General features: G+C 38.7%; 1 protein-coding gene across 4 annotated transcripts in view; it reads right to left on the reverse strand.

Annotated features, from left to right (window-relative positions):
* Positions 1–27,831, reverse strand: part of LOC134879709 (cell adhesion molecule 2-like) — a 115,883-nt gene that overhangs the window by 16,912 nt on the left and 71,140 nt on the right. For 2 of the 4 annotated variants that reach the window (XM_063906195.1, XM_063906194.1), the window contains exons 2-3: positions 23,565–23,591; positions 9,814–9,963 (exon numbers count right to left, since the gene is read on the reverse strand). In XM_063906195.1, the coding sequence (XP_063762265.1) occupies positions 9,814–9,963; positions 23,565–23,591 (177 nt within the window). Of the gene's footprint in view, positions 1–9,813; positions 9,964–23,564; positions 23,592–23,832; positions 23,858–27,831 lie in introns of all 4 variants that reach the window. The other 2 variants (XM_063906197.1, XM_063906196.1) reach the window with 2 other exon arrangements.

The following is a 27,831-nucleotide window of genomic DNA, read 5'->3' on the forward strand; positions in this document are numbered from 1 at the left end:
TTAATCTCCCACCTGTCATCTCCTATATAATTTCAAATTGAGAAGCACATACTCCTACACGCAACCAACCACAGAAGGCCGGGAGGAAAGTGCTCTTCATTGAATAAATTACACATTCTTAATCTTTACTCCCTCTAGGCCTGGGCAGCTCTCTCCCTGGACACTTTTTCATCTACAGCAATTTTAACTCTATTGGATTGTACAACACTGGTCAAAATGCAGCAGAAGTGGAGGGTGTTGGTTAGGATTTAATCAACGTGGCCAATGTAAAATCACTTCAGATAAAGAAGAAATCTCTATGAAAATCATTAATCACCTGCTCCATTCCATTTATGTGATTCAAGCCATGAACATGCACAGCAGCCATGTGATACACGGTTAAATTAGATTGGTTGAAATGATTATTAGATTTACGCCGACATAGGTATTTAGCTTCAATAACACCACATCAATTGATGATCATTATCATTTAATCACATGAAAAAAAGAAAGATTGGCAAAGGAGATGCTGATGGCCCTAAGAAGTTTCCCTTAAGGACGCTTGGTAAACCAAGAATAAACAGTAAATAAAAACAATCTTCAAACCAGAATTACAACTTTACAACAAGCTTTGCCATCAGAGAAGCAGCTTATTATGTGCTACGGGGCTTAATACAAACAATTGATAGTCTTACTGTAGAAAACTGCATCTTGATGGTCTTTGTAGTTAACTACAGTCACTACAGAGCTTGAAAATGCCTAGAGGCTCTGGCAGAAAAAAAGCAATGCCTTTGGTGGATGCAATGGAGAGGTGATAGGGTCTAAACAAACATCGTGCAGGAACTCAAAAGATATGGAAGTGCAGGCAGAGAAGATCAAAGCTTTGGACAAGATGACATACTGTACTTCCCCTGCGTATCTCTTTATCTCTGCATCGCACAAGGAAAAGACGAGGAGATACAGGCCAGCTATTCTTCTTCGTAACCTCAAAGCTCAAACATCTCCACGATGCTGATAAATGTTCTGGCTGTTTCTGAAGAAGGATTTCTTAAGTGAAATCAGACATGTTTTGGTTAACGTTGTATTCCACCAAAAAACTCTAGTTGTAAAAAGTAAAAGATTATTATTATTTTTTTACGATACGAAAGTACTTCAATGGTCAGATCAAGTCTAACATTTTAGCTCCATTTGCAAAATCAACATGGACAAATATCAAGACACAATACATGAACAAAAACTAACTAACTTACTACTCAAGGACCCTTTCATTTGATCTGGGATTTAGCTCTGTATTTACTTGATTGACTGGTGCACAAAGGAGTGCTTCAGTCTGACTTTATTGAATGGCTGGACCCCATATCTCCGATTAGATGGTAGAAGTTCATATTCACTGTTCAGAACAAGGTTTGGGTCAGAGATGATGTTGTTGGACAGCCTCGCTAGGTTGTAATGATAGGCTGACTCATAAAGTCTCTGACAGGGTTAAAAGAAAAACAAACAGGGTAAACTGTCAAAACATTTTTATGGATCACATTTCAAGTATGGTCCCCCTAAAAAACAGTGACCAGATATACAGTTAGGTCCATATATATTTGGACACTGACACAAGTTTTGTTTTTTTACCTGTTTACTGAAAAATATTCCCATTATAGTTATATAATGGACATGAACATACAGTGCAGACTCTCAGCTTTCATTTGAGGGTATCCATATTCAGATTGGATGAAAGGTTTAGGAGTTTCAGCTCCTTAACATGTGCCACCCTCCAAAAGTAATCGGACAATTGACTCAAAGGCCATTTCATGGGCAGGTGTGGGCAATTCCTTCGTTATATCATTATCAATTAAGCAGATAAAAGGCCTGGAATTGATTTGAGGTGTGGTGCTTGCATTTGGAAGATTTTGCTGTGAAGACAACATGCGGTCAAAGGAGCTCTCCATGCAGGTGAAACAAGCCACCCTTAAGCTGCGAAAACAGAAAAAAACCCACCCAAGAAATTGCTACAAATCTACAGTTTGGTACATCCTGAGAAAGAAAGAAAGCACTGGTGAACTCAGCAACACAAAAAGACATGGACGTCCACAGAAGACAACAGTGGGGGATGATTGCAGAATCATTTCCATGGTGAAGAGAAACCCCTTCACAACAGCCAACCAAGTGAACAACACTCTCCAGGAGGTAGGCGTATCAATGTCCAAGTCTACCCTAAAGAGAGGACTGCATGAAAGTAAACACAGAGGGTTCACTGCACGGTGCAAGCCACTCATAAGCCTCAAGAATAGAAAGGCTAGATTGGACTTTGCCAAAAAACATCTAAAAAAGCCAGCACAGTTCTGGAAGAACAGTTTTTGGACAGATGAAACTAAGATCAACCTCGACCAGAATGATGGCAAGAAAAAGTATGGAGAAGGCGGGGTACAGCTCATGATCCAAAGCACACCACATCATCTGTAACACACGGCGGAGGCAATGTGATGGCTTGGGCATGCATGGCTGCCAGTGGCACTGGGTCACTAGAGTTTATTGATGATGTGGCTCAGGACAGAAGCAGCCGGATGAATTCTGAGGTGTTCAAAGACATACTGTCTGCTCAAATCCAGCCAAATCCAGCCAAATTGATTGGGCGGCATTTCATAATACAGATGGACAATGACCCAACACATACAGCCAAAGCAACCCAGGAGTTTACTAAAGCAAAGAAGTGGAATATGCTTGAATGGCCAAGTCAGTCACCTGGTCTCAACCCAACTGAGCATGCATTTCACTTGTTAAAGTGTAAACTTCAGACAGAAAGGCCCACAACCAAACAGCAACTGAAAACCACTGCAGTAAAGGCTTGGCAGAGCATTAAAAAGGAGGAAACCCAGCGCCTGGTGATGTCCATGAGTTCAAGACTTCAGGCAGTCATTGCCAGCATACGGTAGTATTAGAAACATTTTATTTTCAGTTATTTAATTTGTCCAATTACTTTTGATCCCCTGAAATGAAGGGATTGTGTTTAAAATGCTTTAGTTACTCACATTTTTATGCAATCTTTTGGTTCAACCAACTGAATTAAAGCTGAAAGTCTGCACTTCAACTGCATCTGAAATGTTTCATTTACAATTCATTGTGGTATTGTACAGAACCAAAATTAGAAAAACTTTGTCTCTGTCCAAATATTTATGGACCTAACTATAGTAAGTGACATTTCTGAAGTATTAGATAAGCTACTGTCCACCATCGTTTTTCTATCTGCTCAACAATATCACACTGCCATGAAAACAGAGCTAAATCTAAATGTCAGTAGCTGAAATACTGATTCAGACAGTGTAATGCAAGTAGTGGCAGAGATGCAACAGTTTTACAAAAGATGGACTTGACTGACGCATCTCTTAGACAGCCACTGGCTCTACACAGCACATGAATCAATGACATATTGATAGAAAGAGCTGTACAAAGGTTTGAATAACCCAAAGACAAGTGCTTTCTATTACTCAAACAGCATATGGCCAGGAAACCATACTACTAGCATCCAATCCAGGCTAGAGGCCCAGTTTGTGGGCAGATCTGTCACAATCAGACCCAAATGCCAGGGGCTGACAAAGCTTTTTTCCAGGTGCTTTAGGAAATCAATGTGATGAAAAGGTTCATTTCCCACAAACCCTAGATAGCTCCTGCGTTGTTCAGACTGCTTAGCAGAAAGCATAAATCGGCACCATGACCTTGTGTATGCTACAGCCTTGCAGCATGGCAGCTTAATGTGCAGTAGATCTCGTGTGATGGAGGCCTTACCAAGGCTGTCTCAAATCAGTAAAACTGACACCCGGTTCCCCCTCAGGGCAAGGGATACTGTTGCTTTGGCCACTTAATGCAAAGTAATGTTTGCCTTGTTTTTCAGACATCCCTTTGCACTACCCCACATGTCAGAGGAAGGCCAATTTGAAGTCTCCCAAGAATACTGTAGTTTGTCAGATATAGATTTAACAACCAAGGTCAATTTTGCTTTGAGTTCTCTGAATTTGAAATATCCAAGATCCTGTTCCAACATGTAAACCAGCAGTTTCAACGACTTAGACTACATTGTTTTAATGTGTAAAAGAAGAGCTGCCAGTCTGTTGGGTTGCTATGTTAGCTCTGTCCTCTGATGAAACTGGAGGAAGAGAAACTACAAGTGCACTTATCATGTCTTTCACTTCTGCACTCCACTAAGCAGCAGACAGATGTTAACCAATGTTTCTAATCCAAAACATGAAGTATCTCATGACAGTCCAGATAGAAAAGGAGATTCTACATCTACTGTATCCATTAGTTTTGAAACAAGCTGATGGCTCTCGGGTTCAGCCAAAATATGTTTCATCCGCAATGCAGAGTCTCCTCATTTGGACACATTTTGTGTGGCCTGTAACCACTTTGAGCCAGTCCTGGAATGTGAAAGCACCAACTGTCCTTTAGCGAGAACACAGGGTTCTGGCGCACCCCCCCACTCTCCAGCCAGGGGCTCCACTCTTTGCAATTAGAGTGTGTTTGCTGCTGGCTGTGCTCACTCAGCGACTGTGTGGGCGATTCTGGATGTGTTCCAGGGCTAGTTGTGCAGGCAGGGGGCTCTTTCCCACCACACATGTGGCTGCAATTAAGAGAAGGAAAGGGCCATATTCCAGAGGGCCATTGTTACTGCCCGCCCTCTCAGAGATCCCACAGAGCAGATGCTACTCAAATTGGAGTCATTTTCAGCGCTTAAAGAACGGAAGGAAAGCAGGAGGAATTCTCCCAGCAGCAATCCTATGTCCCGTCTTTAAGTAGTAGTTCATGAGACAAATGTATTTTTGTCCGTCCATTTTTCATCCAACTGACATAAGAATGTTCACTGTGGGAAATCTCTTGCCCTTGATCCCCTTTTTTTTCATACAATACAAACTCTCTAAATGTCACTTGCATTACAATAAATACCAGTAGGTTAACATCTTCCTGTTCTTCCATACAACAGATCAATTATTTTACAGCAAAAACCAATGGGTAAACATCCAGCTCGGTCTCAACCTACTACAGGTATGTAAAAACACCGTATTCTTCATTACTCTAATAAACATTAAAACATTAAAATGCAGTGTGGCCGAGCTGAGTACAGAACACTGAAGAGCAGTTTTTCACATTAGTGATAATAAACCAACTGTATCGCGCCATAATGGTAGATTCTCATTTGAGTGAAGCTGGAGGTAACCCACTACACTTAAAAGCCCATTACTCCCTGAAGAAAGACATTAGTTGGGGCCACGAGACCCCATTTAGATTTAGTTCCAGTAAAAACAGTGACTGAAAAGTAACCACTTGAGAATAAAACTTGCAGCTTGTCAAATGTTCCTTTAGCATTGCTTCTGTGTATGTTTTCCCACAGATATGTGAAGAAAGTGTGGCAAAGCATGGCCAAGCAAATCCATTAAATAAAACAATTTCATAGTGTGCTTAACGTTTACAAACTGAATTTCTCTTATGTATATGTTGTTTTGGAGTTGTTGTGTACTGTACATGACTTTTTCCTCTTGCTTTCTATGTGTATGTATAAATTAGCACGATAGCTGCCCACTGCTCCTAGTACTAGGATGGGTTAAATGCAGAGGACCCATTTCCCTATGTGTGCTCTGCTGTGTGCATGTATGTGACAATAAAGAGGGTTTCATAAAGAGATGTATATGTAGATGCTTGAGACTGAACTCAAGTAAATGCCTCGTCCACTTGCTTCAAATTGCCCCACCATCAAATGTTGTGTGTTTACTAGAATGGACGCTAAAATGTGTTTTCATTGGTGCTCAGTGCAGTAATTGCGTCCTTGGTAATTATCTTTCATTCTCTCAAGCTAATGAATGTTTTAATGCTCACATTAGAGCATTCATTTAGCACATAACAGCATTTTGATTACTACAAGCCGATTAAGATCAATTTTGCTTTGTGACCTTTATGGTCCAAGCTGAATGCCCCAATTAAATGTCATGAACGATGAACCATAAACCTCTGCGAGATTGAATTGAGATGATGAAAAAGGCTGTGCAAGTTGCCACAGCATGTATGTATATGTCTCCATATCCCTGCTACAAACACTTACTGTAGTTCAAATGAGCAATTTGTTATCTGCCTTTGACATGCAACTGGCAGTAGTTTCCCATTAATTTCATTATTCATATTCACCGTATCTGACAACAGTATCTGCTTCCATCCTGCATGCCTTCAGGATGTCATTACCATTCTCTACAGCATTGCAACCTAAGTTTTATCCTTTTCCCATAGAACCCGAAAGAGTAGTAATTCATAATGAAGACAGCAACGGACAGCTCTGCTCTCATTTGTCCAGCTCAGTAATAATAATTCATAACCCCGGCAACGTATAAAAGGCATAATACTACAAAAGACATATGGTCCAAATCGATTTCCTCAATGTGGCGGCCCAGCAGAGAGCCGCTTCGTCGACAGTCCACGCTAATTGGTCTAATGTATGAAAGATGTGTTGCCACGGCTATTAAGGTGATCTATCTTTGTTTTTCTCAGATCTGTGGCGGTAGTGTGAAGGAATCTGCATTATGGTCCTTGCCATATTGTAGTCGGAAGCCTTTGAGGTGGAAACAATCAACCAAGACTCAGATATACATAATGGATTAGGTGGAACGTGCCAAGAAGCCAGCTGGCATGATATAAGAGGAGGACTGTGTTCAGCTTTTAGACAAATGTGCGAAGACAGTCCAACCCATATGGATCGGCTTTGGAATCCAGCAAGGTCAACACTCTCTTGGAGCTCCACAAGGTTTGACTGATCCTCTTTTTTGGAGAGGATGAGATAGAGTTCCTTCTTACCATTTACGCTCACACCAAAGATACATTAAGCTATTAAGCTGTAACCTGCCAACTATTTCCTTCCCACCTGCAACCACAACTCTTATCCCTGTTCCCCTTCTGTGATGAGATGTGACATTGCTGTGTAGACAAATTAAAGGTCACAACTTGTAGGACGCACTGCTGGGATACATACTTACCTACCTGAAGACTCCCAGCGGCTTACAAAGTAATAGTGTACCATTCTGATCCTTATGGTAATTGAATTGAAACATGCAACAGAATAATTGTTAATTGAGTCACATTGTCATTACTGGACATTGTCCTTGACAGAAAATTATGGCATCAGTCATTGGTTCAAATGACCTCTGTATGTTTTTGTATCTGTTTTACACATTAAGAAAACACAGATCATATTCCCTCCCCTTCCAATTGTCAATGTTCATTTTTACAAATATATTTTCCCAATATTATATAGGTGGCCTAAATTCAAACAAACCATTTCAGCAGATCAGAAAAAGATCATAAATTGCACTTTTGTGAATAATGTTTGATGCAAAACATACACATACTTGCTTTTCTTATTGATATACTGAAGTAGACTTAAGGTATTGAGGGTCATTAAAATTCTGGAAGGACACTGAAATCCCCTTTGTCCTTGGCTGTAATAGCTACTCTTTGGGGCTTTTTCATATTCTCATTTGTCAGACCTGAATTAAAATGGAGCAAATTATAGTCAGGGCAAAGATCAGATTTTGTCTTACTTTACCCAGCAGCTGTCAAACCCAATAGATCTAATAGCAAACCTCCTACAGATGTTTCTCTTTACTTCACTCCACAGCTGCTTAAAGGAATTTAAAAGGTCATTTTAATAGTCTTTCCCTTCCCTCCTATATTAACTCAAACTCCAAACACATCCAGTCAAATGCCCCTTATCTTTAATACGAAGCTTAACGGAAAATAGACTTTAAGAAAATGCCTTAAAATGCATTTTGTCTAATTTAAGACAGAAAATCTGATGTTTGTTTATCATCACTACTTGTCTATGTTGAGCATTAAATCCCACACAGTGGTAAGGCTGCATTTCCTTGGGGACACGCATGCACAATGACAAACTACCTTTGTGGGAAGAGAATAAGGCGAAACTTGCATGTGCATCAACTGGTAACATATGGCTATGCTGTCATGAACACCCATGGGGATGTTGTAAGCAGAGAGGTGGACAACAAAGACAAAGGACAGAGACAACAAACACAGGGAAAATGAATAGACGCATCTAAACAGCAGGTTAAAAAAGAAAATCTAAACACTGAGATCAAGAGAATGCAACATAGTTATATTAATCTAATCTACTCACTGACCAGATGTTCATCAGAGGGAGGAAACAGCCTGCCTCAAGCTCAGCCAGTCGGCCGTTAGTTGTTGGACTGAGAGCTAGCATAAGTGTGATTCTAACATTTCTTATTGGCTTCTACAAGAAGGCACAACAAACGGGGGAAGAAGGACAGTTGCAGTCCTTTGCCAAGCAATTAACTGGTGATTTGGCACAGTAGAGATTTCTTCCCAGGTGTCCCACTCTCTTCCCCACATGAAGCCTGTGTTGATCCACACCTCCCATTTCTCCTGATGGCCTCACAAGTATCGTATTAGTTGTGCCAATAAAGCTTTTCATTTGGCTGTTTAAAAGGCGATTGAGAGGAAGTGTTCCAATACTTAGCCCTGGCAACCTCTGCTGAGTGGCTACATTCTTTTTGTCATCCATATTGCTGAGGAAAAAAAATCTGTCATGCAATATAAATGGCCGCCGAAGAAGGGCAAAATGGCTCTAACATACTGGGCTCTCCAAGCCCCCGCAACATTGTTATTACAGCAGCATTATGGGTATAGATACAGATTAAGAATTTGCATTCACAGGAGATGAGAAATATGGATGAAGCATTGTTAGATTGATTTAATGAAGTTAAATGAAACAACAAAAATAAGTTATTTAAGAAGTTTTTTTTGTGATATAATTGAATGAACTGGGTGTGCTAAGTCAAATATTAATATGCTTTATCAATTGCACATTGACAAAATAGAGGTAAAAATAATAAGCGTTTTGGCTTGAATTCAAATGCTTAGGACACATTTAGACCATTTACTTAAGAGTTTCGTAAGGTTTGGTTAACTTTCATTTAATGGTATTGAAAGTAATTTCTTCTAATAAAACACCTTAGACCTCATTACTAAATCCAATCACTTGCGAGAGGGAAAGTATTACTTCAAACCAGACTGTGACTCTCTTTCTGTTGGTTCACTCTGGCGTCTCTCTCTCCTATCAATTGTTATTCAAAGGAAAAGCTAATCTTCAATCACTGAACCAATGATATTGTATTAGCAGCTACAGCATAAATGAAATGGGTAATATGCTGTGAGAAACACTGAAATATGAACACACCCAACTCTTACAAGACCAGTCCACTGTTATACTCCCTTTCACCCCAATTCCAATTTATCAACTCCAGACTTTTGTCACCTTTAAATTGGGTTTGGCTGGTGAGAGCACATTATAATTAATTCTGGCTAGGGTTTTGTTTCACGAGGTTGCAACAGTGTGCTTCTTTTTGTCCTTTTCCAGTGACATCCAAACAGCAATACAAATGTAGGGCAGCTAAAACGCTAATTAAGCCAAATCATCTCACAATCCACAGGCGTTACTGTGTTGTAGACAACACTGTCAGTGTTGCATGATTACAAAAGTTCAATTAAAAAACAGCGTATTTCTGTTTAGTGTGTGCCCTGGGACATCAATGGAGACATAAATTCATTAAAGGTCTGTGTCTACATTATGAGTAATGCATTTCCCTCTTATCTTGTCTTTTTCCTGTATTCAGTGGAATTGTGTGCTCGCAGGCAGACAGAGACAATTTCGCTCATTCCAAATTTGAAAACTTAATGAAGAAGACTTCTGCAGTAATGAAGTGTGGGTAAGACATCTTTATCATATCTCATCATTTTATCATTACAGCCGTTATCCTCAGGAACATTACTCACCTTTCTTGTCCCCAAAGAATAGGGTCTGTTGTGCAGGGTTTGACCACTGGAGGGAAGTGTTATCATTGTAATCCACACGACAGGTCATGTTGGCTGAGCCCCCCTCCACCACGGTCACATTCTGAGTTATGGGGAACTGACCTTGTCCACCTGTTGGATCATAAAAACAAAGTCTGAGGTCATCACCAAGACGTGAATAAATTGGAGTGTTGGAATGATTGTGTTTTTACTAAACCACATGAATATGCCATTCAGACTTGACACCTTTCATTGTAATTTCCATCACCATACATTTACACTTACGCCCAATTACATTTATGTCTTCATTACATCCCTGTAAACCAAATATAACTTAATGGAAGCCTGGTTGACATGGACTCTAGCCTTGGACAGCTGTTGGTGCTAGAAAACAATGGTCTTCTTTTTTTTTACAATGGAGGCAATGGTAGGTTTTACTCTCCCAGAGCGCCTTCCTTGCTCCCTTATTGCAGGGCCCTAATTGGTAGCATGGCCTAATTAGAGGTAGTCATGTTCTGCAGTAGAGTCTAGAGCTGCAGCTGGGTGGTAAATTGACACATAATCCTAGACACTGTGGGCCTTCGATCCGAGCGACTGCCTTGCCCTGAAACAGCCGCTCGTCACAGTGTGCAGAAGACATCCAAATGAGGCCTAATCACCCAGCCTTGCTGGATTTTACCTTCTTATTCCGCATTTGTACTTGTCGCCTCAGCAAAGTCCCCTAATTACATTGCAGAAGAGTTTCCTGCCTATGTTTTATTGAACTCTGGCAAGCTTCAGAAACAGATGTCTAAAACCAATACTCTTTATTTGTGCGAACACAAGTGAAGGCTTAAAATGAGGCTGACCAGACAGGCCTCTTTAGGGATAACAGCAGTAAATAGCAACCGTGTAAGAGCTCTTGAGTTCATGCTTGAAGCTAAATGCGCTGCATTATCACTGCTAATCTTTGTTCATGTGTTCTCCTGATTTCACAGATCTGCTTTGTTTTCTTCTTGTAATGTGCCTTGATATGAAGGTGACATTGTCTCTGCCTCTCCCAGGTACACTTCACCACGGGGACTTTTCAGCTAAGGGAGCAACTGTCTGCCTCATTAGTCCAGCTCAAATGGTGGAGCAGAGGCGATCGGGCCAGCCAGAGGTCTGTGGACCTTCCTTGACCTTGATTGTCCTGATGGAGACCATTGTCAGCTATAGGTGAAGGTAAGGCTGTCTATAAATAGCAACAGGAAAATGATTCCAACAGTGCACATAACTTATCTGCTCATTAAATATTATCACTCACTATCACATCAACAAATACGTCACCATTTCATCGTTACAATAATTGAAATGCATTTGGCTGGGTGTCAGTAGATAGTCCAGCAAAATCAGACTTACATGTCATTTAAAAAGTGAAATTGATGTGAATGAATTTTATGTGGAGAACCATGCAGAGGTGTTTTTGTCAGTTGTTGCATGACTTTCAACTCTTGTCATATCATCTACGCTACCATCTCTTCTGACAGTGTCTCCAGTGTATACTACTCACTCTTCACAGAATTGCAAGAAATAAAAGGTGAAAATCCAAATGGTAATGAATATATTACTCAATCCCTCAAGTTTTGGTTGAGGTATGCATGATTTCTTTAAAAACCTGTTTTGAAATTCCTTGTAATTACGCCAGCGAGGCCAATAAAGGCTGTTCACATAATCAGTAACAAGGCCCTCTCTTGAGCATCGTTTTAAAAGAAGTGTCAGTGCAGGTTACAGTGCACTGCAGCTTACTGAGCTTCCCCTAATACATTCATGAAATTCCAGTCTTGACATTCTGTAGCAGCCTAGAGTGTGGCAAATACTGTCCTTTCTGTGGAAACATAATCCCCAGTGCCGACTACAGACTGTATTTCATTTTTATTTGAGATGGTGATTGGAGGGTCTAACTTCTACAGTACAGCGCCAAACTATATTCTAAACGTAACCAAAAGCTACTTTGAGTAGTGCTGTGTAACCGTCTACACTGACCTCACTTAAATAGAAATATGTTCATGTGTGTCCCGCAAGGCAGCATATTCCACTAACAATATTTAATTGACCTTTGGTTTATTATGGTTTATTATATTGTGGTTACATAAGAGATAATACATTGTTATTATATTGTTATGGGGAAGGCCTTGATAATTAAAAAGTAACAACTAGATCATATTTTTTTAATCATAAAAGATTAATGGTGCTTTACTCCAGTAACAGAGGGATATTGGTAACATAAAATAAGATCAATTTTATTAATCCCAAATTGAGAAATGTTTTTGTTGCAGCACCATGTAAAACAAGTATTGGTATAGGTAAAAAACATTAGAACAATAATAAAAAAAATAACCTAACAATGTGTCAATACTGATTTAAAGACCTGACATAAACGTTCTACACCCACATCGTAGTTTTAACTATTTTAAAAGGCTTGGGCATGAGCAGAGTGTTTGACTGAAATCTGTTTTAGCACTTTTAAGATTATACATTTTGGTGTCTAACAATTGCCTAATTTATTATTGAAAAATATCATAAACTTGTCATACCTGAGATGTATTATGAACTGCTTCTAAGATGCAATACACTGTCCTCCACCAATGAAAGATGCACCTTTAAATTACGGGAACTGCAGATTAAATTAAATGTAGGATTTGAACATTTCTGACTTACACTAGACCAATTTACACTTGGATTGTCAAATTTATTCCCAACAGAAAACTATTGTCTTACATAAAAAATAAACATGGTGGCTTTACCGCAAAAAAACAATAAATACTTAAGGCCAAGAAAGATACAATAAAAGCTTCGAAGTAAACGTGTAGATTATGTTGAGCCATGGCTGTGATTTCCTGTAAAAGCCTGCCAGTGAAAGGGAACAAACATCTCTGAGAGGAGTAACGGAAATATGAAGGTTGTCTGCTCCACTGATGATCCAAGAAAACTCAGTGAAGTGCAGTGATGTAATGAGGAATAAACCTGTACTTTTGCAATATGCCTTTGGGGAGGGCATACTGCCAACTCTAAAACACAAAGCATATCAGTTCTACATGTTGAAGGACTTCAATGCTGGGCATATCTGTATCACTTTTCATGCACTCAAATGTAATATACTGAATAAGAGGAAACTTTTTCTTTTCCATCAAGGCCAGGTACTGTTTGACAGTGTGCACATATTTACAGACAGCTTTTAGACATTCAACCTGCCTGCCACGAGGGTGCCATGGCTGTGAATAGGCGAGGTGAGGATTGAGTAACCCGAGATATCTTGATGAAAGCTGGTGGCCCCTGACACATGAGTAACATTAGCGTTTGCTTTATTTCATGCTGGCAACTATTTGAAGTGCTTTGGTAAAAGAAAAAACCCAATATATGATAAGTCATATCAGTGTTTTTCTCTGTCTCGTTGTCTTTTCAATTCAGCCTCCTTATGGCTTTCCAGAAAGGGAGGTTAAGATAAAAACATGAAGTGTGGAACCCTGAACTTACAATGAACTTATTTTTGCATATACATTTAACTAAATCAATTCAAATCCAAGCTTTTAATCAATTTGATTTTGTGTCGTGCTTTTAATCAAAACACTCCCAACATCAGCCTGCTTATAGGCCTAAGCCTTAAAGCTGTAATTGGTCCCTTGGCAGTGCTTTCCCCTTTCACAATGTTTTCTTTTTTTATGATGGTCACATAGATCTGAGAGCTGCTGTATTTTTTTCTTCTTCTTAGTGCTAAAGCTAAAAGCCCACTCCAGTGAAGGCTGAAACTGGCAATATCACCCTGAGCCGGGAGATTATGGTCCAGCACATTCAGGTGGGCCCACAGCTCACTGATCATCAGTCACAATGTCAGCACAGACGAGATTAGTCAAGTTGTTTGCTGTGCTTCACAGTCAGAATGCTGCTGACACATCCCTCCACTGTGACATTAACTTTCATACAGCATCAAGTGACACTGCCTCATGAATCAAATATTTACCTGCAGAGCTGAAATGAGGTAGAAATGTAAATTGGGAAGAGAGGATAGCATCTCCATTGTACACAAATATTTAATGATTTGATTTACAAGGGAAACCACAGACACAGATGTCCGCTAAAACACAGACTAGATGTAATTGTCCGCCCTTCATCTCTACACATTTGAGCGTGGGATGTGCAGCAGGTGTAGAGTATAAATATGAATACAGATGTCCAGAATGGCTGGCTGTTGAGTATGTGCATTAGTGATAAACTATTTCATTTCATCTCAACCAGCCGCTCTTCATGCTGTTATCAGAACAGCACAGACCGTAGCCTGATGGATTCTGAGTCTGACAATATTAGAAGCCAAGAATACAATAGTTGAGTATTGATTTTCATAGTTGCGGGCTGTGTGGGAATCTTGAAAATGTGAATGTGAAATAAATCTTTATGACTAATCTTAAAGGGAGGATTAAGAGAGCTGGCCGATGAATGTAAATAGAGTGCTTTATTATTATTGATGATGATGTGAAAATCTGTTGGTTCTGTTTTGATCTCTTGGAAAATAAAGGCATGCTGGGAAAGCCAGTCTTAAAACCACATCGCATACATAATTTTACCGACTCCTCTAATGACCAGTGATCCAGGGGGTAAGAAAAATACAAGGAGCATCTCTGTTGAGCAGCACAGAGAGTTAGTAGAGGAAGAATGAGCCATACCACCCCAAAAGTCTTTCTCAGTTTCAGCTGACTGCACCAAATAATGGAAAGCAGTGCCTTGATGAATGGCTGGAGAGCAGTCAAGCACACCACTGCAGAATAAACTGTAAACTGCGGGCAGGATAAAAAGAAAACAAATAACTCAGAAAACAGTTGAAGAAATAGCCAATGTCTCCATTCATTACGGATTAATAACAATTGTTAATATTCATATGAAATTAATTCGAGGCAGTTTATCAAACCAAGTTCACCTCTGGTGCTTGATTCTACGACAGCATCAGCGCAAAGAAAGATGTCGGAGGTTCTGAGCTCCCTTCTGCATGCAAATGAGTCATGGCAAGGTCATAGGGTGCCGGCAATAACACAATATGTATCCACAAATCAAACATGTCACACTGAAAACTCACTTATGGAAATTGATTTGTTGATATTGCAAAGAAAAACTGCCTATTCTTACACTATAGGTCTCCATTGAGCCAAGCAATTATTACATCTGATATTTGTAATAAATGACTGTTTAACAGCAATGCATATACACGTTTGATTCATATAAGACACGTTGACTTGATAATACAGGCAATACCTACTAACATGTCAAGAGTTTTATTTTAATTATGGTGCTAAAGCTCAATAGAAAATTAAAAACATGAATGGATGAACGTTTTTGAATGCAAATACAATTAAATGTGTTTTATTAAGTCTGAGAAGACTTTATTCAACCCAACATGTTATTGCTAAATCTGAAACAAAAAATAAATAAACTAAAGAACATTAATTCTCATTTGTGTGCACAGTTAATCTTGTGAAGCTGAAAACTGTAATTTTGGAGAAAAAAAAAACAGGCTATGTTGCAATAATAGTCACAAGGTATTAAAGGAGACAATATACTCTTGAGAACATAGTAATTAATCACTGAAATTACTGTTAGTTGACACAAGTGTAATTAATTTGCTTAGTCTAAACTGTGTGGCCTATTTGCCAGCATGTTGGGAGAAATGGAAGTTGAATATCCGCAGTGTATTCCATTTAATTAAAACATGAAGCCTCTTGTGGTGTGCGTTCCTTGGTGGAGGGAAAGAGAAATAATGGAGCTTGCCGCCTCCCAAGTGAGACAAATACAGACAGCTCTCAGTTCCAACTCAGTATGAAGTTTTGTAAAACGAGCCTTACAGTTTGCTCTCAACATCCTGTTGGATTCCCAGTGTTACTCCTCTTTCACTTGTGTTTGCATAACTTATCCTCACTTGGTTCAGTCTTTTTCTCCACAAGGACTAATAGACACTGTCACACATGACTCCTAGATCAGTTCAGCCGACATTATACCTACTAAATTCTTCAAAAGGTCACATAGGTTGTAACACCACTGTAAATTGCTTCAGGACTAATGGTAATGTCACATATTTTATAATCCCGTGAAGCCTTTTCTGAAGACACCCAACCTTGACTCAACCTTCTTTACTAACTAAAGACCTACAGTATAACAGTTTATTCTCAAATATTCTTGAAAGAGATTATTACAAAAATACAATATTTTCTGTGTGCTCGTAAAACAACATTTTTTGAAGCACTGAAAACATCCTGCTCAAATTGAAGGAACATTTTACATGAGACAAGAAAGAAATATGAAGAAATGAAAATATTCCTTCACCTCTTAAGTTACATTTGGTACACCAAGACTTAATGTCAGTTTTCTGGATGGTTCCCTTTAGAGCCAAGTTAGTGATAGCCATATACTGTATGTTAGTAAAAAAAACATACTATAATATTCAATCTCTAAAACGGTGGACTTCTGTCATTTTAGCTGAATGTTCTTTTTAAAAACCTTCAACCTTCAATTAGAGTTTGAAGGTTGGGTGGCAATTCCTAATTCTAGCCAGGTTTTTCATTAACATGGGAATCCTAACAAAATAAAATTGCTTTAGGAATGCAGAGACTTAAACATATTCTTATATAGCTTATTACTTTTACAACTTCTTCTTTTATCCCTTTCATGCCTTCTTCTATGGTCTACAGAAAAATGCCTACTTGAGGCACATTTTAATTGGCATATATGCATAAGATTCACTAAACTTCCTTATCCTTTTAGCAAACAACCAGACAATCATAATATAAAATCCAGCCAGGCTTTTGGCCAGGTCTAAGTGAAGAACCATTTGGCAACCATTTCTTTTCTTTAATCTCATTTCAAGATTTTATTGATCATTTTTTATGGTTTGTCGAGGCCTTGCCCCCAGCTATATCTCTGACCTTTTAAGTCAGAGTGGAGCTCTGACACCACAGGCAGGGCTGCTGTCTGTTGCAAGGTCCAGGCTCAGGATGAAAGATGGCTGGATTTCACTGTCAGGACACCTACGCTGTAAAATGTCCTGCCAGACAAGCTCTGACTGCTAAATCAGCACCATCCCTTGAAATCCACTCAAATCCCAAATGTACAGAAGCTAACTTTCAAATTCAAATTGTAATTGTTTTAATTGCTTGTTTTGCAGGCAATTTTTCATTTCTGTTTGCAGGAATACAGTAGAGGTAAATGCATCAGCAGCCATATTTGAAGTAATCTTTTGTAATACTGTTGCTATAACAATCATTGTTACACACAAAATAAAAACCACGGTTAAAACAACAGTGTAAGGTAGAGTCGGTCTAAAGTACAGACACTCTGCCAAGAGCAGGTATATCAAGGGAAATAATTGCTGATAAGCACATTAATTCGGCTTTTGGCGATTGTTTCTTATTATTTTCCAATAAGGTTATTGAAGAGCGACATGAGGGTAAGCAGAGGGAACTGTGAAAACTCAACAGGAGACACTGTGTTTATGTGGCTTCCAAGCTAAGCTCAGTTGTCAACTTATTACCAATATACCAGGACATTTCAAAATGCTTTTATCTTTTATATCCTCACATTGCTGTAGACGTTTTCTGAAGTAACACATCAAATCTTTTTCAATCAAACTGGCCGCTGAAGATAAACTCCTATTTATTTTGGCAACTTGGGACCTACAACAGTGGAAAGGTGCTGGGCAAACATTAGGTGTGAAAAGTCCAAATGTTTCTTTCTGTCTGAAGAAAATACAACTTTAAACAGATGAATGTTTACTTAAAATTCTAATTTCTGTACTATACACATTCATAAACAGTAAAAAGATAAGCAGCTCCTTATTTCTCATTTTTTCACAGCACACTAAGACATTCTACTTAGGAGATGTTATTTCCTAGCAACTCTAGTACTCTCTTTAAGTGCTTTCAAAATGTACAAGTAGTGCAAGATTTAAAAAAAAGTGTGTGGTTGTAAATAGTTTGAATACAACCATTTCGAAAGTACAAAATGTTAGTGATGTTGCAACGTTGTAAATATACAGTTAAGAAATCAGTACAGTGTATACTGCATGAAATGTCTGAAGGTGATTGCTATTCATATTGTTCTTCTGCAGGCTTTCTCCTCGTGGTTGTAGTCCCGTATTTGTTTTGCCGTTTTAATATTGTGGTTTTTTAAAGAATTTTCTTGCCAATATACATCACCAGCTGAAGATTATGTTGGCATTATATACAACTTCAAACGAATTTGTTTGGTCAAGTCTAGGAGGACTTTTCTCTACAGCTCAATTCACAGAAGCTCAATGATAAGAAGCTGTTCAAATGAACAAACCCTACCCTTTGATTTGACTTTATTAATAGTTCACTATTGGACGTGTTTGTTGCCAGAGAGCCAGACTGGATTCACCTGTGAAAATCTGAGTTTGTTCTTTCCTTTTAAAGACTGTTAATAGCAGCTTTTGTTAGTGTTACTTACTGTGACTTGTGTATCCTCTCCTACAGAAATGCACAGTCTAGAGACTTGGCTGATTCATATGGGTTGAGGATAATATGTCCATGTTCAGGAACTAGTGAAATTGTAATCAAAAATTGAATAAAACTAAGCAGTTCTCAACCCCAACCTTGAGGCAGTAGCTCAGAAAAAGACCCATAATCAGTCCTGAGAGTGTCTGTCTCGAGCTGTCCAGATAATGGCTCGCTGTCACACCATTCTCCAGAGGAGTATTGATATTATTGCTCAGTATACTATGTATGGGGTCTTCTTGCCAAAACTAATACAGCTAATCCATCAAAGGGGGTAAAATGTCTAAGATTAATAGTGACTACTAAACATGAACACAACCCTCCATTGTAAAGCAATTAAATCAGTTCACACAATGGTTTACTCTCTATGTATATTAAAGAATTCTCACAGTCTAATTATTGTCATTACTTTTAAAACAAAAGCTTCTGCTATTAATGGAAGCTCTGCCTCCATCTTATCTGCCGGTTAGAAACATATAGCAATACTGAATTTTTCAGCACATTAATATTCCATACTGTATGTTACTGGAGTGCACCAACACTCTTTGATGCATATCATGTAAACAACATGTTCCATTCACTAGAGTCCAAATAAAACCACCAGATATTGCAAGCATGGAGAACACTAATACATGCAAACCCCTCTTGTGGTTACTGTCTGTCGCAATGCTAAACATTTTTGAGATTGCAACAGCTTTGTTAGAAGCTGGAAGTAATTACTAATTTATTTGGGGCATATGATCAAACATGTAAAGCATGTGTGAACAGGGTAAGAGAGGAAAGGATGTGAAAAGAATTACAAAATATATTTGTGTGTATGAGAGCATAAGATCACATGGTCAACACAAAGCTCTACTCTACATTTAAAAGCATTAACCTGACTCTCCAAGGCTTGTACACATACATTTGGGCATCTGTTCTTACTGTACCAACCCACAAACTGTGGAATAAGAGACCTCAGTCAGTATAATGTGGGCTGCCGAAGATAGAGACATGATTTGGCTCCCCTTCCAATGTCACAAAGGTTCTTCAGAATATATCACACCCTATCTTAATATCTGCACCTACAGCTAAAGTGTTACCTTTACTTCAGATTTACCTTTGCAAAGGTCATACGTTTCTTGAGCCAATCAGAGCACAATGGGATTTTTCGAGAGGGGGGACTTGAAGTGACAGAACAATTCAGCCGGACAGCATGAGAAAAATGATGTGTTTTGTTAAACATTTAGGTATGAAAAGACATTTTAATCAAAATGAAAAAAACAATTATGAACTTGAGACATAGTATGTCCTCGCCAAACAGATACTACAAGTAGAGAAATAAAACTATAATCATGCATATGTGCACATTAAACACAATTTATAAAGAGATGATGCAGAATGATGAATCTGACCACAGTGTTATTCAAATAATATAATATGCTCTCTGACACATTCATTAACTACTTTGAGCTGTACGTGTTGATATAGGAAAAAGCTTTGAAAGTGAATGAGAGTAGATAAGACAGGCTGCTTTCTTTCATCAACTGGCCCGTGAAGTAACCCCCTCATATCTGATTGTTTTCACCTCCAGTGACCTTTTGGGAACAGACGAAACATTGGCAAAAACACATTTCTTGTAATTTATTTCTACAATGACAGAAAGGTCACATCTGTCACCAGAAAACGATCATTTACGCTGACAGTGTTATTTAGGCCCTGTTGGTTCAACACCAACAAAAATGTGTCTTAAGTTCATTGCAAACCTGCTGATCTGAGGCACTCAATAAGCTGTGGGTATTTTAAAAGCTATCAGCCAAGTTGATTACATAGATTTAAGCAACTATTTAAGGGCAGCAGCTAATTAGCACTAAATCTAGATCAGATCCATTAACTGAAGCTAATCTTTAAATTACCTTTCCAAAGTGATCCATGTTTGAGAACTGTGCAACTACTGGTTCCAACTCAGTCAGCTTAGATAATGTCACAATTTAAAATCATCAGGGAACATTTCAAATCTTAGAATAAAGGGCCTTCCAATAATGTAATTCATTCATTCATAGAAAATCCATATGTAATTATGATAAAAGCAAAGGCTGTGATTACGGTACCTTTGTCCAGATTAGTCATGTACTCCATGTCACTCTCTTTTGCACCCATTTCCATCAGGCAATAAAGAACCAATGCAAAGAGTATGGAGAAGACAATATACAGTATGTCGTTCATGAGCATTTTGGTTTGTTTAATTTCAGAAGCAATCCAGCTGGGATTTCTATTCCAACTGCTGGTTCATTCTTGGTGGCTCTCGTGGGTTTTTGGAAAATCTAATATGGAATCTTTCTTGCATTAAATGTTTTTTCGTTGAATCTTATCAAGACACATCCGGCTGCATGCATCCTTTATCTGCACTGGGAATATACTGGTTTTCTTCAATGCTTCCGTCAGCTGTAAACAAGACCAGTGGACAGCAGATGGACGCAATGCACATGTTGGGATGACCCAGCCCATGACAACTGAGTAGAGCTCTGCATTGTATTTACATAGGGCAGCGATGGTGTGATATAAAGTGATGCAGTCAGTTGATTGAGCTTACGGAGCCCGATGAAGCCTGCTAGAGAGGAAATAACCAAGATGGAGTAAGTTGTCTGTCAGCTTTACCCTCCATCAAAAAGGACATTTGGCACCTGTTACTGAGTAGCACCTGAGCAAACGTGAACCTCCCCTGACTCAGAGGTGGTACTGAGCGCCATCCTCCCCTGTGATTTGCCTCAGTGGGGGAAGGTAGGGGGTGGACAATACACAGAGCTGGCAATAAATATCCTTGCTGGGAAAAACTCTTAGCAGTGCTTTCTTTTTTCCTGCTGTGCAGGAAGACGAAAGTGGCAATACATCAGCTTTAGAAAGTGGGTCAGAAACACGGTTCTATCTCCAGGTGAAACAAGAAATTACACGATCAACTGGTGTAACTTATCCGACTGAGCATGTGATGTGCCCTTAATGACTTGAGATTATGTTGTTTTGACAAATCCTGGTGCCTGCAAACACACTAATAAGCATAAAGTCTACACGGTTCAATATGAAATGCTCCTAATAATGATCAACCCAACTTTAAAAAATGCTAACACACTAATAAATGCTTTAATGGATGGGAATTCAGTAAACGAAAGCTTGATTGTGAATTTTGCAGCACATTTTTGCAATAACCACAAGCATGGATTTCCTTTAAAATGTTGAGGAGCCAAGAGTGAATAGGAGTAGTTAACATTTTAAATATTACAAACTGTTAGTAAGAAATATGCATAAATGTTCCATCTCCACAAAGCCCTATGAATATCGTGGTTAAAAAAAACATGTTTTCAGTTAACCATTATCACACTGAGAATCAATGCGCTATCCTCTTTAATTGTATCATGACCTCATCAAAAAAAGGTATTGCATTTACATTCATATTGCCTGAACATGACTTCCATGGTTACATAACACAGTTCTAAAAACTAACTCTTTAATTTCAGCTTCATCTTTTCCCTCTGAGAATTAAGGTTTAATATAGTAGCTGCATGGTTTACCCATTTGTAAAATAAAAAGACAAGTTGCCTTGCTGTTTCTAGCTGAAAAACATATTGACGACCATGAAATGTTCTCTCATGAAGCACTTCCCTTTCATTTACAGTGTTTACACCTGGATAGATTAAATACCCCTTTCTTTGCACCGGCAGCTAACAAAGCATTGCTTCATACACTGAGGTGAGTCCTCAGAGATGCAAAAAAATCTGTTTCTAATGTCCCACCAAATAAACCCTGAGGCATGATTCCCATTTTAATGGCATCTACAGTGTTTTTCCTCGATTATTTTTTTTAACAGTAACTTCACAAATGACATAGCAATTAGAAGAATGCACTGGTAAAGTTGACAGAACCCATTAATCAATATTCAAGACTGAAACATGTGGTTGAATTCATTATCTTCATAGTTATTAATAAAAGTTATTAGTTGTAATTAGAGTGATGAAAGTGCTGTTGAAAAAGGCTTCTCAATGTGGAACCAGATTCCAGAGGTGGGGATGCTGAATGTGTATCCTCTGTTAATTAAAAACTAGCCCCCTAATTGCTCCTGTAATTACAAAACACTGCTTTTTTTTTAAAGTGGGGAGAATAAAGGAAAAAATCTGCGTTCATTCATGAACATTAGCAGCGTTAATCAGTAGGTTTGGTTAAAGTCATTTCCAAAAACAACAAACAACACAAAGAAAAACACTGCCTAAAAAATACCAGTGTATGATGTTAGTAAGGTTTGATAGAAAGGTAAATCTTGTACTGTACGACACAGGAAAGACAACAGTAGATGGCTCTTCAAATGTCAAACAGTTTAACTTCATCTAAAGAAACAAGCCATAGCAACTAGCACGTATATTTGTTTTATAGATTATTTGGTAACATCACTAACAATGGCATCCATAACCATAAATTGTCAGACACTTTGGTATTTATGCTACAGTGTCAGCCAGGAAGAACATGGGCAATAACAGAAAACGAATATGCAAAATAAGAGAAAGAGACAGTGTATTAATCAAATATTCTCTAGCAGGGTAACAGAAAATCACAAGGAAGAAGTACATTTTGAGGGTGGGTGGCAAGAAAAAACATCCTATGATTTCACCACTCACTGCATAATGAAAATAAAAATCTTATAGGAAACAGATAATATTAAATGGTAATGAAGGGAAAACCTGCGCCACGGAATATCAGGACAAAGCATTAAGTCCTGAAGGGCAGCAGAAAAATAAAAAGTATGAAGGCTTGTCAGAAGGTCTTCAGTTTGTCTGCACAGTGTGTCTGGGAACATTTGGGATGGGAAAGCAAATGAGAAATATTCTCCTCCCTCATCTACCACTGAGGTGTCCTTGAACCAGGGACAACCCCCAGCTGCTCCAGTGGAGCTGCACAGCGGCCAAATAGAGGAAAGGCATGACTGGGGGAGGCAGGCAGCTCCCTGGTGTGAGCATGTGAATCTATACATATGTGAAGCAGAAGCAGGTTATATCTGGGAGAGATCAAGCATGTTCATCGGACCTCTCCTGGAGAAATAAAGGTAAAAAAAACGTGAAGAAAGCTTTGCAAAAAGCAGCGTATGTTAATGCATCCCAGGCTCTAGGGGGAGATAAAAGGGCGATCCAAACATTGTTTATTGGGAACTGTGTGCAACATAAATCATGTAGCAAGAAAATGGAGGCAATAACTCACCTTTCGCTTTGCTTTTTGTCCCAGCCACTGATAGCATGAGGGGGTAAAGCAAGGAAACAGCAGGTTAGATAGGTAGTACAGTTTGAAGGATCCACAGCATGATTAGTATTTGCCAAAGCAATGGTAACTTGAAGTGTAATATTAAATGTTTTAGGCGCGGAAAAGGGATTAGTATAGTCAGTGGTCATAAAACACCATATCATGACATATGAATCAGTACAACACCAACATTAGACAATAATACATGAATACATATCCCCCCCTTTACCTTTATTTATTGTGTATTTTTCTTTCTTTGGACAACAAGGAATCAGGGGTAAGAGACAAGCGAGAACAGAAGAAAAAGGAATGATTAAAGAGGGACTAAAGTGTTTACACAATGTTATCATATGTGTATAATTATCATGGTATCAATGTTTAATGTAATAATTATTATAGTTAACATTAATGCCAGTACTGTATATCGCAACAATCCTCAATTTTAGCCTCTGACAGATGCAGGACAAACAAGATTGGAGGTTTTGACCAAATCTGCACCGACTGGAGAGCACAACACCTGCTGTTTCTTGTGGACCCAGAGGTTGGCTGACAATAGTACTGGTTAGCTCTTTGAGAAATAAGCTCCTCTTGTATTATGTACCCCTCTTTCACCGCTGGTATACAACGCATCGTGTGCCATCACACCCTGTGTTTAACAGCTACCAAGGTGTCCTACCCGACACTGTTCACACTATGCACTCCTCGTTTCTTTTTTGTAACATTTTGGCTTCTTAACATCTTTCTGCTGCTCAAAGTTGCATCTGTATTCAAAATGCTCATCAATACTGGATTCATGTTTACACCCTGCTGATATTCAGGAATTGCTAGGCATCCATCATAACAATAATGACATGTTTGAAGGGAAGGCTTTGAAATTTGAAAGGCAATAGCTTGCTCTCTCTCTCTGTATGTGTATGTGTGTGTGTGTGTGTGTGTGTGTGTGTGTGTGTGTGTGTGTGTGTGTGTGTGTGTGTGTGTGTGTGTGTGTGTGTGTGTGTGTATGTGTGTGTATGTGTGTGTGTGTGTGTGTGTGTGTGTGTGTGTGTGTGTGTGTGTGTGTGTGTGTGTGTGTGTGTGTGTGTGTTGGTGGTAAAGATGGTGCTGCAATCTGTCTCATTAACCAGCCTCCATAAGACCAACTTTACATATTACACATCTTTGCATTTCTTACACAGCCAGGCCAAACATTCAGTAAGATAGTGATCAGTCTGTTAGTTTCAATACCCATAGCTGAGGGGGGAATGTGCCTTTTGGAAAACTATCTCTGACTTGAAATAGGTCAGAGTTAATCTAAGGGCCGCACAATGAACAAAGAGTTTATGTAAAACAAAAGGATTTATTTCTTGGTGATCTTTCAACGAGCTGGGGAAACTGGTGAGACTTAACACATAACGTTTGCCACACTATAACCTAATTGTAAATTCTTGGTTTTTGACACTCATTAATCATTCTGTTTGCTCCCAAGCCTGCGCCTTTTCCTATTTCTCCTTACGTTGAAGTTATTAATCTCTGACTCCCTCTCAATTTAATAGTGTTGACAGAGTCAGACACCATGATAAGATTCTCCTTGCAGTGAACTGGAAATGTTTGCAAGCACATGGCAAGCATATCAATATATTCTATCTGAAAAGTATAACGCTTTGACATTCCTAAGAGGACTTTTCACTGAAAATCAATAGCAGGGCACATAACAACACACTTCTCCGGGAGAATGTCAATGTGTGTAATGCATTTATCGCATGGTTAAATGCATGAGTGCATTTAATAAATCCAACCCTACATAGAATTACCTGAAAACACCTTCCCATTTTCGCTCTACGATTACCTAACCTGAATACACTAATAGTAGACAGTCGTTATTGTAGTGAAATGAGGAAAACAAAGGTTTACATATAAGTATCATATTCAACATTTTAGAAGCCTTATCAACTCTCAGATGTTCTTAGAATTGTGTTTAAGATGAGCGTTTTGGGCTTCTCAAATGCAAACGAATGGAATATAAATGGGTATAAGTATACATTTTGCACATGTTCGTTACTATTTACGATCTCACATATCTTCTTAATTGTAATAACCGACTCATGTTAGTTCTTTTTTTTTTTAAACTGCTTCACTGTCACATGATTGAGATATAAAAGACACTTGCTTATGAACAAACGGCAATGTTAACTCTTGTTAAAAGCCTGGTTTTAAGATACATTGTTCTGAAAATGTACAATATGTACAAGCCAGTCTCTAGCAAACAAATACCAGTCAAGGTAGTTTGTACATTATGACCAGATTTCCCAAACCATGCATCAAATATTATTGCTAACTGTACTGACAATAAGACAATGCTAAATATTCCACAACAAACCAAGCAGAGCACAGGGAGGAATAGCATGCCTAGTGTTACCCAACAACCTCATTAAAGACAAGGAGAACATTTTAAGAGAAAATGGAAGACACCATATGCACGATAAACAGGGATACCATGCACTCTAGACATGGGGTGCAATATGTGCCGGAAGAAAATAATGAAATGGATTAAAGCATGTCAATGATACTGAGATACAAAAGCATTTAGAAGAAGAGAAGCACAACGAGGCATGAAGATGGGATTTCGGCCAGTAAGGCCACCAGAGGTATACAATTAGGGAAGTCAATAAGCTTGCTAGTTAGTTGTATTTGCATTGTGTGAGGCTCAGAGTCGAGCAGAATTAAGTCCATTCGTTTATCTATCAAACGTAGTTCTAAAGCGAGAAAGCAGGCCAGTAACAAAGCAATATTGGCGGGTCCCTGTGGTGATTAGTTTAACCGACCACTGAGGCGTTTGTCCTCTAACACAGTGAGAGCTGGCCTCTGTCCCTCAGCTGGTCATCACAGGGGTCAGCGCTCTCCCTCTGCCAATGTCACACAACTAACTCTCCTGAGACAGCCCGGCTGTAAGTAACCCTTTGACAGGGAAGCACTTCATCAAATTCAGCTCACACACAAACATACTACCTACAAGTGGAATCACAAGGCAGTTTAAATAGCTGCTCGGGGTGGCTGTGCATGTTGGTGGCGCTTAAACAGAAGCCGGTCACTGAAATGGTTGGCTTCAAAGAGCGAAATCAGCTTAAATCAGTTTAATCTAAAAGACTGAATACATTTTTTTTGTATTATCACTTAAACTTTTAATAATCTGCTGGTTTTATGACTATTCTCTCTACGGTTATTAACATTTCAAATAAATCACTATTTCCTAAACTTTTTCAAAATGCATGTTTAGATTTTAACAACCAACGGATTATCAAAATACACATTTAGTTTGTATACAACCGTAAACCAAGTTTTCTAGAAACACTAGAATTTCATTAGAGCAAATATGGAGAATACAAATATTATATCTTAGTAAAATATAAGTGGTGCTAATTGAGTGCATGATATGACTTTCAATAGAGTAACAGTATTATTCTAACTTTGCATAGCTCTTAAATAAAAAAGTAAGCTTTTTGTGAGTGGGAGGATTGACTTTCATAAGTAGCAACTTTAGGTCTTTAATGTATTAAACAAAAGGTGACAGCTTGCTTTTCTGTGTCAAGAGTTCTGTTAATTATTCAGTGTTTAACCTATTATTGATGAGGTTGAGCTGTTAGTTTTTTCCGAGGTAATACAGAATGAATAACCCAATTAAGAGCCAACTCATCCACACACAGTGGCACTCCTTTATCCTGGCAGCATACACTGCAGCAGAGGCCTGCATCTCTGCTGCTGATCCAATGAGAAAACCACAATTTAAACACACTTCCAGAGCACTGTGGAAGGTAACATTACAGGCACACAAATAGTGTACCTCCCGACAACGCCCCAAACCAATTCATTCTTCAATTTTCTCATCTTGTCTCTACTGTGTTTCCATCGGAGCACTACGTGTAACAAAAGCCTGCGAGTGGCCCTCCTGTTAGAGCAACACAAACATAGAAAGGCGAGCCGGAGTAATTGAGAAAACCTGTTTTCACACTGCTGTCACATGCAGCAGCAGTGAATGAATAAGACCTACCACTACATGCCACACTGGTGTTAAATGTAACAAACATTCCTTGAACGTAATGCATGAGGTGAGTAAAACCTGAACTGTATGCATATTTGATTTCCTTTTTTTTTTTATAACTCCTACCTGGTATCAACAACTGCACATTTTAAAAACACCCATATGTCTCATTGGCCTTCTTTAAAATACCCAAAATATTTACCACAATGACAC

Source organism: Eleginops maclovinus, chromosome 18, assembly GCF_036324505.1.
Source record: "Eleginops maclovinus isolate JMC-PN-2008 ecotype Puerto Natales chromosome 18, JC_Emac_rtc_rv5, whole genome shotgun sequence".
NCBI classification, from domain to species: Eukaryota; Metazoa; Chordata; class Actinopteri; order Perciformes; family Eleginopidae; genus Eleginops; species Eleginops maclovinus.